Genomic DNA, 14,578 nt, shown 5'->3' with positions numbered 1-14,578 from the left:
GCCGTCGGTTCTAGGGCCTTGGAAGCTGGCAGGGAAGAAACCCGCAGGGTCTGTCTGAAATAGGAGAACAGTGTTGCGGCGACCTGGACAGGGTCGACGGGAATGCGCAGAATAGGAAAGTCGTGACAAGGGACGATGCCTCCCGGCGGGCAGTGAAAACTGCTGCGTTTCAGAGATACGACCGTCGTTGTGCTGGGTTCCGCGGCGATGGCGATGGATGGCTTCCAAGGTTGACGAGGCGTGCGTGTTGGCGTCTAGCAGCTATATCCGTGGGCGCAATGTTTCGGCTATGGACAGACGGCAACGTGCATGTGGTGGTGTTGAGTGCAGGACGGTCTCTCCGGCGGATGAGGTGCGGTTTGTTTTTGCTTCGACGTCATCGGCCGCGCCCGGGTGCGGGATCGGGATCAGCGCAGGGGTGGTCGGGGTCGTCCACGGGGGAGAAGGCATGGGGGAAGGGGTAAAAGTTGGGGGCCGTTGGAGAGGTATTGGCCCCCTGTCAATAATTGGTCTATTGTAAGGTCACAAAGCAGCCATGGCCAGACTCGCACACATTGACAAGGTTTTCAACAGACGGTCTTGTCGTTCTAGATGCGGTCTTTGGGTAGAAAGGGTAAGCCGAAGCCGTAAGCTTAACCTCTGAGCAAAAGACCTGGGCATACATGTGCCCGTCTGGTTGGAGAGCTAAAGACTGAAGATAAAAACGTGACGCGTACACCAAACCATAATTATCGTCTCGCCGCTCCAATTAGCTATTGTTGGCAAACACCATCCGCGAGGTCCGACTGGAAAGAGTAACGACAAGGCCAACATGAACAATCCAAAGAGATGCCAAATTCAACAATCAAAACGCAAATTGGTGGGGTATTCCATGCGGAGCGCGCCTGCAAACTCAATTGTCCCATGCGATCTTGAAAGTGGGTAGAAAAAGTGCTGTCAAATCCATCTTGCTCCAACTCCCCGTCGCCATGGCATTCGTTAATCGTGACTGGTACCAAACCCAAGTCTGGCCTACTTGCGTTCCCGAAGTTCGCCGTTGGATTGCTCCTTGTCCGCACCACCCGTTGCACGAACCTCATCCAGCAATGGTATCGCGTCGATGCTTTCGCTCTTGTCGTTCTGGGGGACATTGATGCCCGCAGCAGCACCCAAACTCAACTTTTGCGGGCTCGTCTGTTCGTCGCCCGTGCCTTGTTGCGGTGAAGTCTTTTCCTCCCCCGGGGTTTTGAGGGCTCCGTGGTCGAGTTCTGGACTGGCCTGCCACTTGCCAACGTCACGCTTCAACGCATCCAGCTCCTTTTGAAAGCGCTTGCCAAAAACGTCAATGTAATACGTTGCGCCATTGTAAATGGACCAGATGAACACCACCGTCAGAAACCCAGCCGAGGCCCAGCGGTACCAAAACCACAGAGGGCAAGGGACCATGGTCAAGACAGCGTAAGAGTATTGGATCAGCATGAAGGCAAACTCTTGCATCGATTCTGGCAGGGATAGAACCGCCTTGCCGAGTAAGGTTGGTGCGTACGACTTGCGTAGCCAGGTGAAGGATGTTGGACGACCAGCAGCAATCTGCTCTCGGCGACGAACAGTGATTAGGAAGTGGTATGAAAGCTGCCAGACAGCATATGGAACGGTCGCCCAGACGACCATGGACGGCAGCTGGTAGTGCTGAGGAGAGTTGGGATCCGAGTTTCTGATTGCGTAAATGGCCGGGAACTTTTCGGCCTGCTCCGCTGGAGGCAACAAGTGGACGATACAATGCAGCGTGGCGCAAGGCATGATGTGGATGAAGAGCCTGGATTATTAGATATCGGGTACATGGGAATATCAAAAGGCAGACTTACGAAACCACCTTGTCCATCGAGTGGAACACGAGAGAGTTGCGCCACATGGCAATCGCTACGGCGTTGTTTCCAAATGCCAGGCAGTACGAAGCGATGAAAAGGCGCTTGCTCTGGGGAAAGACCCAAATGCTGAGCATCAGTAGGAGATTTGTAAAGTAGCAAAGGTCAGCCAAGAAGTAGTGGTAGCCCTTTTTGTGGTACGTGTAGTATCGGATGGGCATGAAGTAGAGCAGCTGGACCGAGTACCAAGTGTGGAACCATTCTGGATGCGCACCAATCAGGTAGCCGCTGACGAAGACGTTCAAAACACCAGCGATGAAGAAGAACTTCTCGCGTGCAGTGACGGCCTTGGAGTCGTTCCATCTCTCCCCCAGGCGGTCCACAGACACACGCATGCGCTTCTTGTACTTGTCCAGCTGCTCATCAGCAGTGGGAATGCGCCTACGCCACTCTTCGACAACCTTGTCCTTTGCAGTTATCCCCTGTGTTTTTAGGCGTTGTCGCTGTCGCTCGAGCCGTGTCCTTTGCTTTTCCAACGAGCGCTGGAACTTTTCGATGCGTTGCGGGAGGGCAAGGTTTTCTATCATGTCGAATATTGTGAGCTGCTCCGGGGGCACGAAGCTCTCGTCGTCCTCGTCTTCTTCATGCTTGCTGCTCGACGAAAAGGAGTCTGTGCGAGATAGGGGAGGTCCAGAGTATTCAGTAGATCCTCTCTCCATTTCAGACCCGTACGCAGAGTCTCCAGGGAATGGCTCAGATAAGCTTCCTGAAGTCGCGCCTAGGGCAGGTTCTGACTTTGAGGCATGGATGTTGGTCGATTCAGAAGCCATCTTGAGACCCTCTTCGATGACTTGCAGACCAGAAGGTATTCTTTTTGGGTTGGAGCGTTCGAGTACGGTAGGTGATGGTGCTGTGTCCATTTCGATGATGTGTTAGCCGTCAGGTCAGTTACACGAGTGGAATTTTGACGCGGAGGGAAACCAAAGACCCTCCGACGCGTGGAACGAACCGTGATATGTATGGATTTCTGGAGGCAGACAACCCCGCGGGAGCTTCAAATCATGTGGTGCAGCGGAAAGACGGGTGTGACTAGCGGCGGTTTCGTAGGATGAGTGTGCCGTAGGAGCAGTGTCGAAAGCTTCAGAATCGGCCAGGTGGTTGAGCTCCTCGATTTGATTGGGGGTTTGGCGGGAATCCTGGAATCCGCGCGCTGGCTACATCATAGCATCGGGACTACTTCGGAGTCTGGGGAAGCTGCCTTGGATGTTTGCCTCAGGCATCAACAAGCACCTGCACCGCTCAGCCGCCTGCTGGGCCGTGGGCGAGCGCGTTTCCGACGCGTCAACCTGAATCCTCGACATCTCTCTCCGACACCGATCAACAACTCTATCGCGCCTCGGCTCGCACTTGTCTGGCAATGCGCATTCGAGCGCCGTGATCAGCTCTCCACTGCAGACCTCCCAGTAACCTCCCGCGCCTCGTCGCGCATCATCTCGCGCCATGGGCAAGCTTATTCGCCTCGAGCTCTTCAGTGCGCCCACCATACCACCAGCCCGCATCGTATTAATGCTGATCAATCGCAGACTTCAAATCCTACCGAGGCCACCATGTCCTGCTCTTTGGTGATTCTCACTTTACGTCCATCATCGGACCCAATGGCTCCGGCAAATCCAACTCGTAGGTCCTCGCTACCTTTGCGCAGAGCCTCTTCCTGACGATTTCTCAGTATGGATGCCATCTCGTTCGTCCTTGGCATAAAGTCGTCTCACCTTCGATCGACTCACCTACGCGATCTCGTCTACCGCGGCCGTGTCCTCCGAACGTCCAAAATCAACGCCGACGGAACCGCAACCGAACAGAATGGTGATGGCGCAGTCAACGGCGAGGGAAACGGCGAAGTGCACTCAGACGATGAGAGTACTCAGCGCAGCAGCCAGCGCCACGATCCGCAGACTGCCTGGGTCATGGCCGTCTACGAGGATGACGCGGGCGACGAGCAGAAATGGAAGCGCACCATTACCAACCAGGGTCAAAGCGAGTACCGGATAAACAACCGAATTGTGACAGCCAAACAATACAACGAGGCGCTCGAGGCGGAAAACATCCTCATCAAAGCACGAAACTTTTTGGTTTTCCAAGGAGATGTGGAGGCAATCGCGTCGCAATCCCCCAAGGACTTGACAAGGCTCATTGAGCAAATCTCTGGGAGTTTGGAGTACAAGGCTGACTACGAAAAGCTGAAAGTGGAGGCTGAGAAGGCTGCCGACGATCAGGGCTTTAAACTCAATCAGCGCCGTGCTATCAACTCGGAAATCAAGCAATATCAAGAGCAGAAGAAGGAGGCCGACAATTACGCCCGGAAGGCTGATGAGCGAGATCAGGCCATTGTAACACACGTCCTGTGGAAGCTGTATCACCACCAACGGGAGATTGAAGAGGCTACCGCCGAGATTCAAAAGCATCAGGAAGAGCTCAAGGAGCACAAGCGCAGCGTCGAAAAGTATGAACAGAAGCTGGAAGAGGCCAAGCGCGCGCAAGCCAAGGTTGGCAGAGATGTGTCCAAGGTCGAGAGAACCATCAAGGACAAGGAAAAGGAAATCGAAGACAAGGAGAATAGCCTGGTGCCCATCGACGAGAAGATTTCCATTTCGAAAAGGAATCTGAGCAAGTACGAGGCTCGCATCGCCGAAATCACCAAGGAACGAGACAACCAGGCTCGCAACGTAGATCAACTCAAGAAGGACCTCAACACCGTTCAAAAGGCGCAAAAGAAATGGGAGGATGATTTCCGCCAGACTGCCCAAGGTGGCCAAGAGTTGACCGAAGCCGATTTGCAAGAATACAGCAAGCTGCGGAGCGAGGTTCAGAAACGCACTGCTGCCAACCAGATTCGCATCGACAACCTAACTCGCCAACTCAAAACGGACGAAGAAACCGTAAACAGCCTGAAGAGCAAGGTGGAAAGCACCCAATCGCAAGCAGCCAAACTCGAGGAAGAAATTGAGCAGCTTCGTGAGCGACGCGACAACATGAAGACACAGCTCAAGCAGGCCCAGAAAGAAATCGACGCCAAGAAGAAAGATTTCAACCATCTGACTTCGGAACGCCTTAGGATGGCGCAGAAGCAGACGGAGCTCGAAGAGAAGCTTCAAGACGTGCTCAACAAGCTCGTCGAAGCCGATGACGGCCGTAGAGAGAGTGAAAAGGAGCTGCGAGCAAAAGAGACCATCGCCGCCATGAAGAGAATCTTTCCCGGAGTGAGTGGTAGACTTTCCGAGCTCTGCAGGCCCAAGCAAAGGAAATTCGAAACAGCCGTCAGCACGGTTCTTGGACGTCATTTCGATGCGATCGTTGTAGACACCGAGAAGACGGCAAAGGACTGCATCGAATACCTTCGCAACCAACGCGCTGGACAGGCCACTTTTATTCCACTTGACACCATCCAGGTCAAGGCCGTAAATCCGAACCTAAAGGGCATGCATCGCGGAATGCGTCTAGCCATCGACACAATCGAGTACGACAACACGTACGAGCGCGCCATGTCGTATGCTTGCGGGAACAGCATCGTCTGCGACGATTTGAAAGTCGCAAAGTACTTAGCCTACGAAAAGAACGTTGACGCGAAAGCAGTCACCCTTGATGGGACGGTCATCCACAAAGGCGGCTTGATGACTGGTGGTCGAGGGCCGCAGGACCGCAACAATCGCCGCTGGGAAGATGCTGAGGTCGAGAATCTCAAACGGTTACGAGACAAGCTTCTTGCAGACCATGCCGCTCTTCCCAAAGCACACCATCGCGGCTCCGAGGAGGAGACATTGCAAGCAGAACTGGATGGCTTGCAACAACGCATGGACTACATGAAGGAAGAAATCAAGGCACTCGACAGAAACATCGAGAGTAAGAACCGCGAACACGCCTTCCAGGTCGAACAGTTTGAAGAGGCACGACCGAAGTTCCAGGAACAATCCGAGGGACTGCAAAATCTCAAGAACAACCTCCAAACCATCAAGAACTCGGTTGGCGAGGTTGAGGACGAGGTATTTGCGGCATTTTGTCAACGTCTTGGCTACGAAAACATTCGGTCGTATGAAGCCCAACAAGGCCATTTGCAGCAAGAGGCCGCGCAAAAGAAGTTGGAGTTTACGCTGCAGCGCAGCAAGCTGGAGAACCAGCTCAGTTTCGAGACTCAACGTCTGCAAAGCACCAACGACAGAATCAAAGCTTTGAAGGATCAATCGACTCGCGACGAGCAGCTCATTTCCAATTTGGAGAACCAAAAAGAAGAAATCCAAAATGAGATTGATGTTCTCAACGCGGAGCTCGAACAGCTCAAGGAGCAGCTTGAGCAGCTGCGGGAAAAGTACACTCAGCGGGCAGAAAGAGTAGCTGAGGAGCGGCGAGAACTGCAAAAACGCAACAAGAGTGTCGAGGGCACATTGAAAGCAGTCTCGGGTCTGGAGGCCGAGATCCAGCGCAATGCTTCCGGGAGATATGCCTTGTTGAGGAAGTGCAAGATTGACGAGGTCAAGATCCCGCTGAGGGAAGGCAGCAATGATCTTGACTCGTTACCATTGGACAACCTCATGAGGGGGGTCGACGACCCTGATGCTATGGACGTGGACGGCGACGAAAATGCGACCCAAACGCCGGGCGATGTGGATGTTCAAGACTACGGCATTGACGTAGACTTCGACGAGTTGGACGAGGACTTCAAGGAGGTAAGGTTACAGTTCACGTGGATTCGATGGCCAATCTAACAAAACTAGGACTCCTCCAGCAAATGTGAGGAGAAGCTCCTGGAAACGATCCACAACATGAGCGCTGAGCTTGAGAAAATGGCACCGAACATGCGCGCCAACGAGCGCCTCGAAGGCGTTGAATTACGCCTCAAGACGACCGAAAAAGACTTTGAATCAGCCCGGCGGTCAGCCAAGCGGGCGCGTGAAGATTTTGAGGAAGTCAAGGAGAAGCGGCTCGAGCTCTTCAACAAGGCCTTTTCGCACATTTCCGAGCAAATCGGCAACGTCTACAAGGACCTCACGCGCAGCACGGCCTTCCCGCTGGGTGGGCAAGCATACCTTGACCAAGAGGACAACGACGAACCATACCTGGCGGGTCTCAAGTACCACGCCATGCCGCCGCTCAAGCGCTTCCGCGACATGGAGCACCTGTCTGGAGGTGAAAAGACGATTGCGGCGCTGGCGCTGCTGTTCAGCATCCACAGCTTCCAGCCATCGCCGTTTTTCGTCCTCGACGAAGTCGACGCCGCCCTCGACAACGTCAACGTCATGCGCGTGGCCCAGTACGTCAAGGACCATGCTGGCCCTGGCATGCAGTTCATCGTCATTAGTTTGAAGACTGGCTTTTTCCAGGAGAGTGAGAGTTTAGTCGGTGTCATGCGCGACCAGGTGGCTAATTCGTCGAGGACGCTGACGCTGGATGTGAGTTTCCCTCTGCTGTTTCCCTTTGTTTTCTCAATTACTAACTGGCTTATAGTTGCGCAAGTACCAGCCTACCTGAGCTCCAGCGTCGTGTCGCGTCCGTCCGATTTGTGAGAGTTCTATTGATTTGGATGATGGAGCATACGGTGACAGTCTTTCTGCAGCACTGTGCCAGGAGGAACAAGGGGAGTACTCGTCTTAGCGCATGCTTTTAAGATCAACATGGATTGAAATCGAGAAATCAAACCTAGCAGTTTCCGTCTTTCTTGTGTAGATTCGGCGCATCTTTGACTCCCCATCCATCCAGCCATCTAGCCATACACCCCACCGCCTTGCCAGTCGCGTTCGATAAACAACTGCGGGTCCAAAGCGAGGAGATTACGGAGAGACTGAATCAGCGAGTTCCTGCAGAAACAGCATGCCACGGAGTCTCAGCACCTTGGCCCAAAACAGCGTGTAGATAATTGGAAGGCAATTTGGGCAAGACGTACAAAGGGATGAAGCGTTGACTGCGTTACTCGATTCAATGGATCAACAAGTGCAGTCATTGTGGTCAGTTGCTTGCCGGAAATGGAATGACGATAATCAGAGAGTATGCCCGGATTACACGAAGGACACACATGCCCTACGCGGAGTCAAAGGTGGGCAGACAAAACATTATAAGATACTAAACAAAAGACATCAAGTCATCACCACTAAGACATCCTTATCACGTGGTCAATAATACTAGCATTCAGGTATCAGAGAATAGAGGATATGTAGGTTTCAACTGGCTGGCCAGCAAGCAAGCAAGCAAGCAGCCACTCGAGCGCAAGGGAAAGGAAGGAACAAAAAGCAGCAAAACTGTCCACCGTCCGTCCATCCACCCCACCATCCAGCTTTGATCAATCATCCATCATCCATCCCTAAAAGGTATATCACATCAGTCGACGAGTCTCGATATCTTGATCTGACCAACTAAGTGCCAGCCCACCAGCGCTCCGCCGGTTTTCTGCCCTCGAATCGGCGTGGTGGGTCCTGGCTGACTTTGCTTTAGCCTCGATGGGCCCCGGTCGACCATGATATCGACGCCGATGCTGATCCCTCCTTCTCAAAGCCAGTTGAAATTCTGTGATTCAAACCACCCAGCCTAACCTTTCTTCCGGGGTATCATGCAACACATGCCATGTTTGAGCGCCCGTTCCGAACCTCATGCCGTGTCGTCTCCGCGTTTGTGGCTTCTCCCTCAGCCGGGCAATTCACATGTGTCTTTTGAACTCGTTTTGTCGGGGTTTTGATGTTGTTGTGCATCCTCCAAAAGCGACAGAAGGAAATTTGGAAGCATGCTGTCGGTCTTCTTCGACCGCGCGTTTGATATCAGGGGGCGACAGTCAATAGCGCCAAGATGCGCTCCGCCCCGCTCCGCCCGCAGCTTTGTTGAAAGTTGCTGGGCCCGTCTCATACTCTGGCCGAGCCCATCTCTTGAATTTGTGAGCGCTCTGAGAGCCCCTACTCAGAGCTCCACCATGTTCCCAAATTCAATGGCAGCGAGATGACTCCCTGACTCTTCCACTGCAGAACGGCCACGACCAGTGCGCTCACGACGCCGACTCCTCCGAGAACTTGCACCACGACCCACCCGCCCTTTCTGACTTCGTCTCCCCATTCACAAAGGCCGAGCGGATCTCGAGGATCCATGGCACTACCGCGCCGCCTCGAAGACCAGAGACTCTCTTTTCGTATCCTGGGGTCCAGACCAGATTGGCGCGTCAAGCTCCACGTTGGGCCTCCGGCAGTCTCTTTCAAGGCAGCGAAATGGGGGAGCGTTGGGGCGTCTGAAGATGGACCGATGCGACCATCGAGAACTTCCTTGCCGACTTCATCCAGAAGCCACTTGGTGCGTCTGGTGCGCTCGAGCTCCTCATATCGACGACGCTCATTTTGGATGCTACGCTGAAGCTCTACTGCCCATTTTGCAAGGTGGACCTGGGCCAGGCGTTCTTCGCGTTGAGTGTGATCGGCCAGACGAGCGAGGGTATAGTTGTGAGCTGGACTAGCGGGAGACGCGCACGAGAAGTTGATGGACTGGGAAGGAGAGAATGGAACGCTGCTGGCGCCGCTGCCGCTTGTGGTGGGGCGCGGAATGAGGACCTGACTTGCTGGAGGCGAGGACAAAACAGACGAAGAGGCAGAAAACGGTGTAGAGAACGCAGAAGGGTTGAATTGAGAGCCAGCCTTGGAGACGCCGATATTGGAGTTGAAGCCAAGGCCCATGTTGAGGCTCGTGCCCTGCACCCGTTCGTTGCGCCAACGCAGGAACTTCTTTGCGGCCGAGTGACGCAACCAAGCAGCGGTGTCTTGGCAGAATACCTGGTTGACAAGAGCAGCTAGCTCTGATGGAACCAAAGGCTGGACATAGTCAGGAGACATAAGGAGCGAAGCGTCCATTACCTCATGATCCGACTCCGAAGCTGAAGTTATGGCAAAGGGGCCGGGAGTGAATGTAGCACCAGGTCTATCAAAAGGATTGCTTTCTTGATAAGTCTGTGGAAGCTCTTCAGCAGCCAACTGGGCGGCAATCAAAGCTTCTTGGGTGCTTTTGCCGAATAGGAAGGGTCGTATTCCTGCAGCATCGAACCGTTGAAGAACATTGGCCCTGAACGATGCAATCTTCTCCCTGCCAAAAACATCCGAATGAGATATTATGGGGACGACGTTTGTCAAATCGGCCAGACGTTGGATGTTCTGAATGTCCTTGGAGAGCTCGGGATCTGTCATTGTTAGAATTTCAGGCCAGCGAAAGCGCATGGACGAACTTGCCTTGCGATGGCTTCATCAGGTAAAACACCACATCGACTTGCAAGCCGCCGTTGCCACTCAAGATGCCCAAGAGATCTCCATCGCTCATTGATGTGATAGAAGCGTTTTTGTGCAGAAGCGCTTCAATGTATTGGACCACATCGTCCGTCTGCATCTGGCTGGGCTTTGGTGCGTCAAAGCCGGGGGTATCCACAAAGCAAAGGTTGCGCTCCAAAACGGTGTCGCCCATACTCTTTCTCCTGCGCAGCACGCGGGATTCCTCAAGGTCGGACCACCAAGGTGGATAGGCTCGTGTACTCGCATATACTTCCACGATATTTGCTGTGCCTCCACTGCGCTGCTTTCTCCTGCGCGATTTCAATCTTGCAGGATCCGGGACTTGTATGACGGGAGGAGCGGTGGCAAGCGGGTCGACATGTACGATATCTTCGCATTGCTGCACAATCGACTTTATAAGTGAGGTTTTGCCCACGCCTTTTGCACGTTAGTCTAGAAAAGCGGATCCCTGAATATATAAATCTTACCAACACCTCCGGCCACCAAGACCTTGAGTTTGCCCAGATTTTTTCCACGATCCGTGAACGGTCTCCTGACTGGCATTTGGATGCTGGGCATGACGAGTTGTGGTATGCTATCGCCAGCCTCTTGGTCCTGCTTGTCCTCGTCGTCTTCATCCTCGCTGCTCACAAGCGCCTGAGACGCCGCCTCGTCCGCCTGACTGTCGTCGTCGCTCAACCTCAGACTTCTCAAACTCACGCTCTTTGGTGTACTGGGCAGTTCCGATGCTGGACCCGGACTAAGCTCAAATTGCACAGGGGTGAGAGGCTGCGATGGCGCAGCTTGTGGGACTGATATCGCGGGACTGCCGGCCGCGCAGCCATATTCTTTATCGCTACCGAATGGTGGAGCCAGCATCTCCTCGAGACTTTGAACACCATAATTCTGATCCTTGTCCTCCTTGTCTTGCGCCGGTTCTTCGTTGGACTGCAGTATATCCTCCTCGCTCCGCAAGAAGAAGCTCGTGGGTCCACAGGCGGGGGCTTGTGACGACAGTTGCGAGCTCGGCTCGCCGTTGCTCGTCTTCCGGAAACGCAGGGGATGGCGCAGGTTCGCGGCTGAGTCCCCGCTACTCGTGGGCCTCATGGTACGTAGCGGCGAGTCTGGTAGATGGTCTCATGCAACCACAACTTTCTTGGAGTAGACAGGCCTCGACGTCTTCAAGGGGAGATGCGGAGCTGGCTGCCTATGTATGGGCGACGATCCTAGATACCCCGCCAGCGCAGGGGCCACGGGAGTGTTGAAGCCGGATCTAGCGGTGGGCAGATAAAGGACGACGGGCCCAACACGGTCGATGTCGGCGGATGCAAAAGGTCGAGTTCATCAGGAGACTTGCAGGCGAGCAAGGTGAACAGGAGAGAAGAGTGAGGATAGAGAGATGTCGAATGACGGCAGCCGTCGAGTGAGTTCAGGTTGTGTCAGGTGCATGCATGGGTGCCTAAGGTAATCGACGCTGGGCATCTGCGGGAACCAACCAACGTCTCACGACCAACCACTCTACTCGCCCGTCGTCTATAAACGGCAGTCCCAATCTTGGAACCCATTCATATTCAGTCAAGACATCATAGATACAACTGCCGCAGATTCCCGTTTAGAAACTCAATGGCACTATTCCTTTCTGCCTGCAAAGGAAACCCCTAGGTCGTCCTATCAATACATACGTCATCCCCCCCAAAGCTTTTTGCCCTGCAGCCTCCTCGAATCATCGCTCTAGGCCCCATCTGTGTCGTAGGAAAGGAGAAAAGCAGATCGGCTACCCGCACCCGTACAAATGGGAAAAACTGTCCCACCCAATCAACCATTACCTCCCCGCGTTGGTTCATCCGGCATTGGACAAAAACCACCCGCGCCCTCGGTGACCCAAGCGCGAGGATTCGAAAACCCCAAAATACACACAAAGTAAATGAAGAAGAAAGCAAATCGCTATGCTGGGCAAAGACTCGTGCATGACGATCCCATGACACCTGTACTTTTCCGTGCAGAATCAGCAACTTTTCCTCGGAACGGACGTAGAATACAAGAGAGAAAGTGGAGGCGTAAGTCGTGAGCACCTAGAGCGTCGTTGCATTGCATGACCTGGCTCGACAGCCATGCCGCGAACGGCCGACGAATCGAAGAGAGCATTTACGACGACCCACGCTTAAGCAGCAGTGGCGCCACCACGGCGAGGCGCGGCGTTGCCACCCCTGCCGCGGGGAGCGAATCCACCACGACCGCCCTCCTTGAATCCACCACGGCCCTGACCGGCACGGTTGTCACCACGACCACGGGGGCCCATGTTGCCGCCGCGGCCTCCCTGGAAGCGAGGGCCACCGAACTGGTTGGCGTTCTGGCGGCGCTCTTCGACGAAGACGGTAGCTCCGCCAATCTGGTGAGGGTTGGCCGCGACAGCAGCCTGGAAGCCCTCCTGGGTTGCAAACTCGACAAACGCCGCGTTCTGTGCAAAACTGTCAGTATCATGCCAATTCACAACGGGACGATCGCATACCTTGGCACGGCTAACGTCGAAGTAGGTGATCTTGTCGAACTTGGACAGAGCGCTCTTCAGCTGCTCGGCGTCGGTGCTCTCGTAAACATTCTTGATGTAGGCGCGAACGGAGGTGGGCTCAGCGGGCTGGTTCTGGGCACGAGATTGGCGCTTGCTGTGGTCGCCACCAACGGCCTGCCATCCATCCTGAGCGCTGTCGGCAGGAGACTCGGAGCGAGCAGCAGAAGTCACAGCAGCAGGCGCGGCGGGGGCGGGAGCAGCCTTGGGTTGCGTAGGGGCAGACTTGGGAGCAGCAGAAGTCTGAGCGGGAACAGCCGGAACAGCAGGAGTAACGTTGCGGTTGGCCGACGCGGCAGCGGCAGCCTTCATGGCCCAGCTCATGGGCTTAGGCGGAGCAGCGGGAGTTGGCGCCGCCGCCGGGGCAGCAGTCTTTGCTGGCTCGGGAGCAGGCGTGGGCTCGGATTCCTTGGGCTTCTCTGGCTCTGCGGACTCCTCAACAGTGGTGGTGGCCTCGGTGGTTGTTGCGTCAGCGCCACCGACAGCAGCAGCAGGTGCCTCCTCAGCCTGGGCGACCTCAGCGGATTCCGGGACAGGAGTGCCGTTGACCTGGGCAGGGGGAGGAGAAACCGGACGCTCGACGGCTTCCTCCTTCTGGATGACCTCCTCGAGCTTGTTGTCGACTTGGGCGGCCTCCTCCTCGTGAGAGACAGTCTCGTGCTGGGCCTCAGGCTCGGGAAGCTCTTGAGCGGTGGGGGCCGGCTCGTGGTAGCCCGTCGAGGCAGCAGCAGGCTCGGGCTGATGGACATCTTCCTCCGGGACCTCCTCATCCTCCTCCTTGATGTATCGGAAAATGTCGTTCAACACAAAGTAACCGTTGGACTGGGCGGCAAGGACGAAGGTCTGGACAAACTTGCGGTGGGGCTGGCCCTTGTTGGAGATTTCACCCATGACTTGGATGACGATGTGCGAGTCGGCGCCCTGGGAGTCGACGTTGGTGACGCGGACCCGGCATTCGTGGAAATCGAGCTCCCTGATGCGGTCGTTGATTGCCTAGTGAAAATCCGATGAGCCTTCTTCCGGCAGATGATTTTGCTCACATTTCTTACCTTGGAACCAACGCAAACCTCAACCTTCTCCTCCTCAACCCCAGACACGAACTGAGAGCGCTTGTTGTAGTAGAGCTGCCAAAATCAGCATCAGACAGTTTTGGGGCCGGAAAAGTGTACTTACGTGGAGCTGGTCGGGGTTTCGGCTCAAGGTGGTGTAGTACTGCTCGACAAAGTACCAGCCAACCTCGTCCTTGGGAACGGTCTGAGCGCTGTTCGAGGTGGCGGACTGGGAGTTGGAGGTTTGAGGAGCGTTGTTGTAGGCGGCGTTGTGGGAAGCGTAGGCTTGGTCAGAGGCGCTGAAGCCCTGGCCTTGAGCGTAGGTGCCGTTGATAGACATGGTAGGCTGTTCAGTGGCCATTGTACCGGATCGAGTGACGTCTAGAATGTGTCGCGGGAGCGGAGAGTCGGGACGCGGCGGGAATGAAGGAAATGGAGGAGATAAGATCGATTGAGATGCTGGAACCTGTCAGCCGGGCGCGTGTGCGAGGATTGAGCGCGAAGAGAGCGCCGGATGATGCGCACCTTGAAGCGCGTGTGCTTGGTTGAAGATGCGTCAGGGAAGCGCGGGAAAGCGAGTGCCGGATGGGCGAGAGAGGGGAGCGGTAGAGTGGAGCGAGGAGGATAGGAAGAGTGGCGCTGGGAGCGAGGATGCGAAGCGCAGAGAGTGGTGGTGGGATGGGGTGTTGATGGGAGAGTCGTCCACGGAAGACGATTTTCAGAAGATTCCGCCGCCGCCATGAGCGCGCGGGCCAACCCGCAGCCGCCGCAGCTACCAACACCCGATCGATGGCCTGCCCACAACAGTTACCTATCAACAGTCACCTACATTATCTTTTCTAC

The 14,578-nt window shown here is 55.0% G+C and overlaps 4 protein-coding genes across 4 annotated transcripts; 1 reads left to right on the top strand and 3 right to left on the bottom strand.

The window, feature by feature from the left end:
* Window positions 1-1,011: 1,011 nt before the first annotated feature.
* On the bottom strand, window positions 1,012-2,674 carry BKA78DRAFT_250490 (uncharacterized protein; the record flags this gene model as incomplete). Its single annotated transcript, XM_066884578.1, has 2 exons — window positions 1,012-1,795; window positions 1,845-2,674. 2 exons carry the CDS (start codon window positions 2,672-2,674, stop codon window positions 1,012-1,014), a joined length of 1,614 nt encoding a protein of 537 aa, XP_066744314.1.
* Window positions 2,675-3,344: 670 nt separating this feature from the next.
* BKA78DRAFT_331475 (putative cohesin complex subunit) lies at window positions 3,345-7,364 on the top strand (the record flags this gene model as incomplete). The annotated part of the gene is made up of 17 exons (XM_066889880.1): window positions 3,345-3,375; window positions 3,428-3,521; window positions 3,571-4,659; window positions 4,690-5,014; window positions 5,042-5,101; window positions 5,123-5,177; window positions 5,202-5,385; window positions 5,407-5,410; window positions 5,438-5,903; window positions 5,937-5,976; window positions 6,001-6,035; window positions 6,066-6,204; window positions 6,226-6,266; window positions 6,291-6,408; window positions 6,433-6,562; window positions 6,611-7,285; window positions 7,341-7,364. 17 exons carry the CDS (start codon window positions 3,345-3,347, stop codon window positions 7,362-7,364), a joined length of 3,510 nt encoding a protein of 1,169 aa, XP_066744313.1.
* A 1,107-nt stretch (window positions 7,365-8,471) lies between these two features.
* BKA78DRAFT_134756 (uncharacterized protein) lies at window positions 8,472-11,310 on the bottom strand. Its single transcript, XM_066882661.1, has 3 exons — window positions 10,609-11,310; window positions 10,085-10,558; window positions 8,472-10,035 (listed from the first exon to the last, which is right to left on the bottom strand). The coding sequence occupies exons 1-3, from the start codon at window positions 11,225-11,227 to the stop codon at window positions 8,774-8,776; spliced, it is 2,355 nt and encodes a 784-aa protein (XP_066744312.1). The 5' UTR covers window positions 11,228-11,310; the 3' UTR covers window positions 8,472-8,773.
* Window positions 11,311-12,281: 971 nt separating this feature from the next.
* BKA78DRAFT_352788 (uncharacterized protein) lies at window positions 12,282-14,075 on the bottom strand (the record flags this gene model as incomplete). Its single annotated transcript, XM_066891420.1, has 4 exons — window positions 12,282-12,578; window positions 12,630-13,679; window positions 13,736-13,810; window positions 13,860-14,075. The coding sequence occupies 4 exons, from the start codon at window positions 14,073-14,075 to the stop codon at window positions 12,282-12,284; spliced, it is 1,638 nt and encodes a 545-aa protein (XP_066744311.1).
* Between the last annotated feature and the right edge of the window lie 503 nt (window positions 14,076-14,578).

Source organism: Phyllosticta capitalensis (assembly GCF_038381095.1).
Source record: "Phyllosticta capitalensis strain CBS 128856 chromosome Unknown BKA78scaffold_5, whole genome shotgun sequence".
NCBI lineage: Eukaryota > Fungi > Ascomycota > Dothideomycetes > Botryosphaeriales > Phyllostictaceae > Phyllosticta > Phyllosticta capitalensis.
Note: the sequence above shows the minus strand (reverse complement) of the source record. Positions and strands in the feature narration are given on the sequence as shown.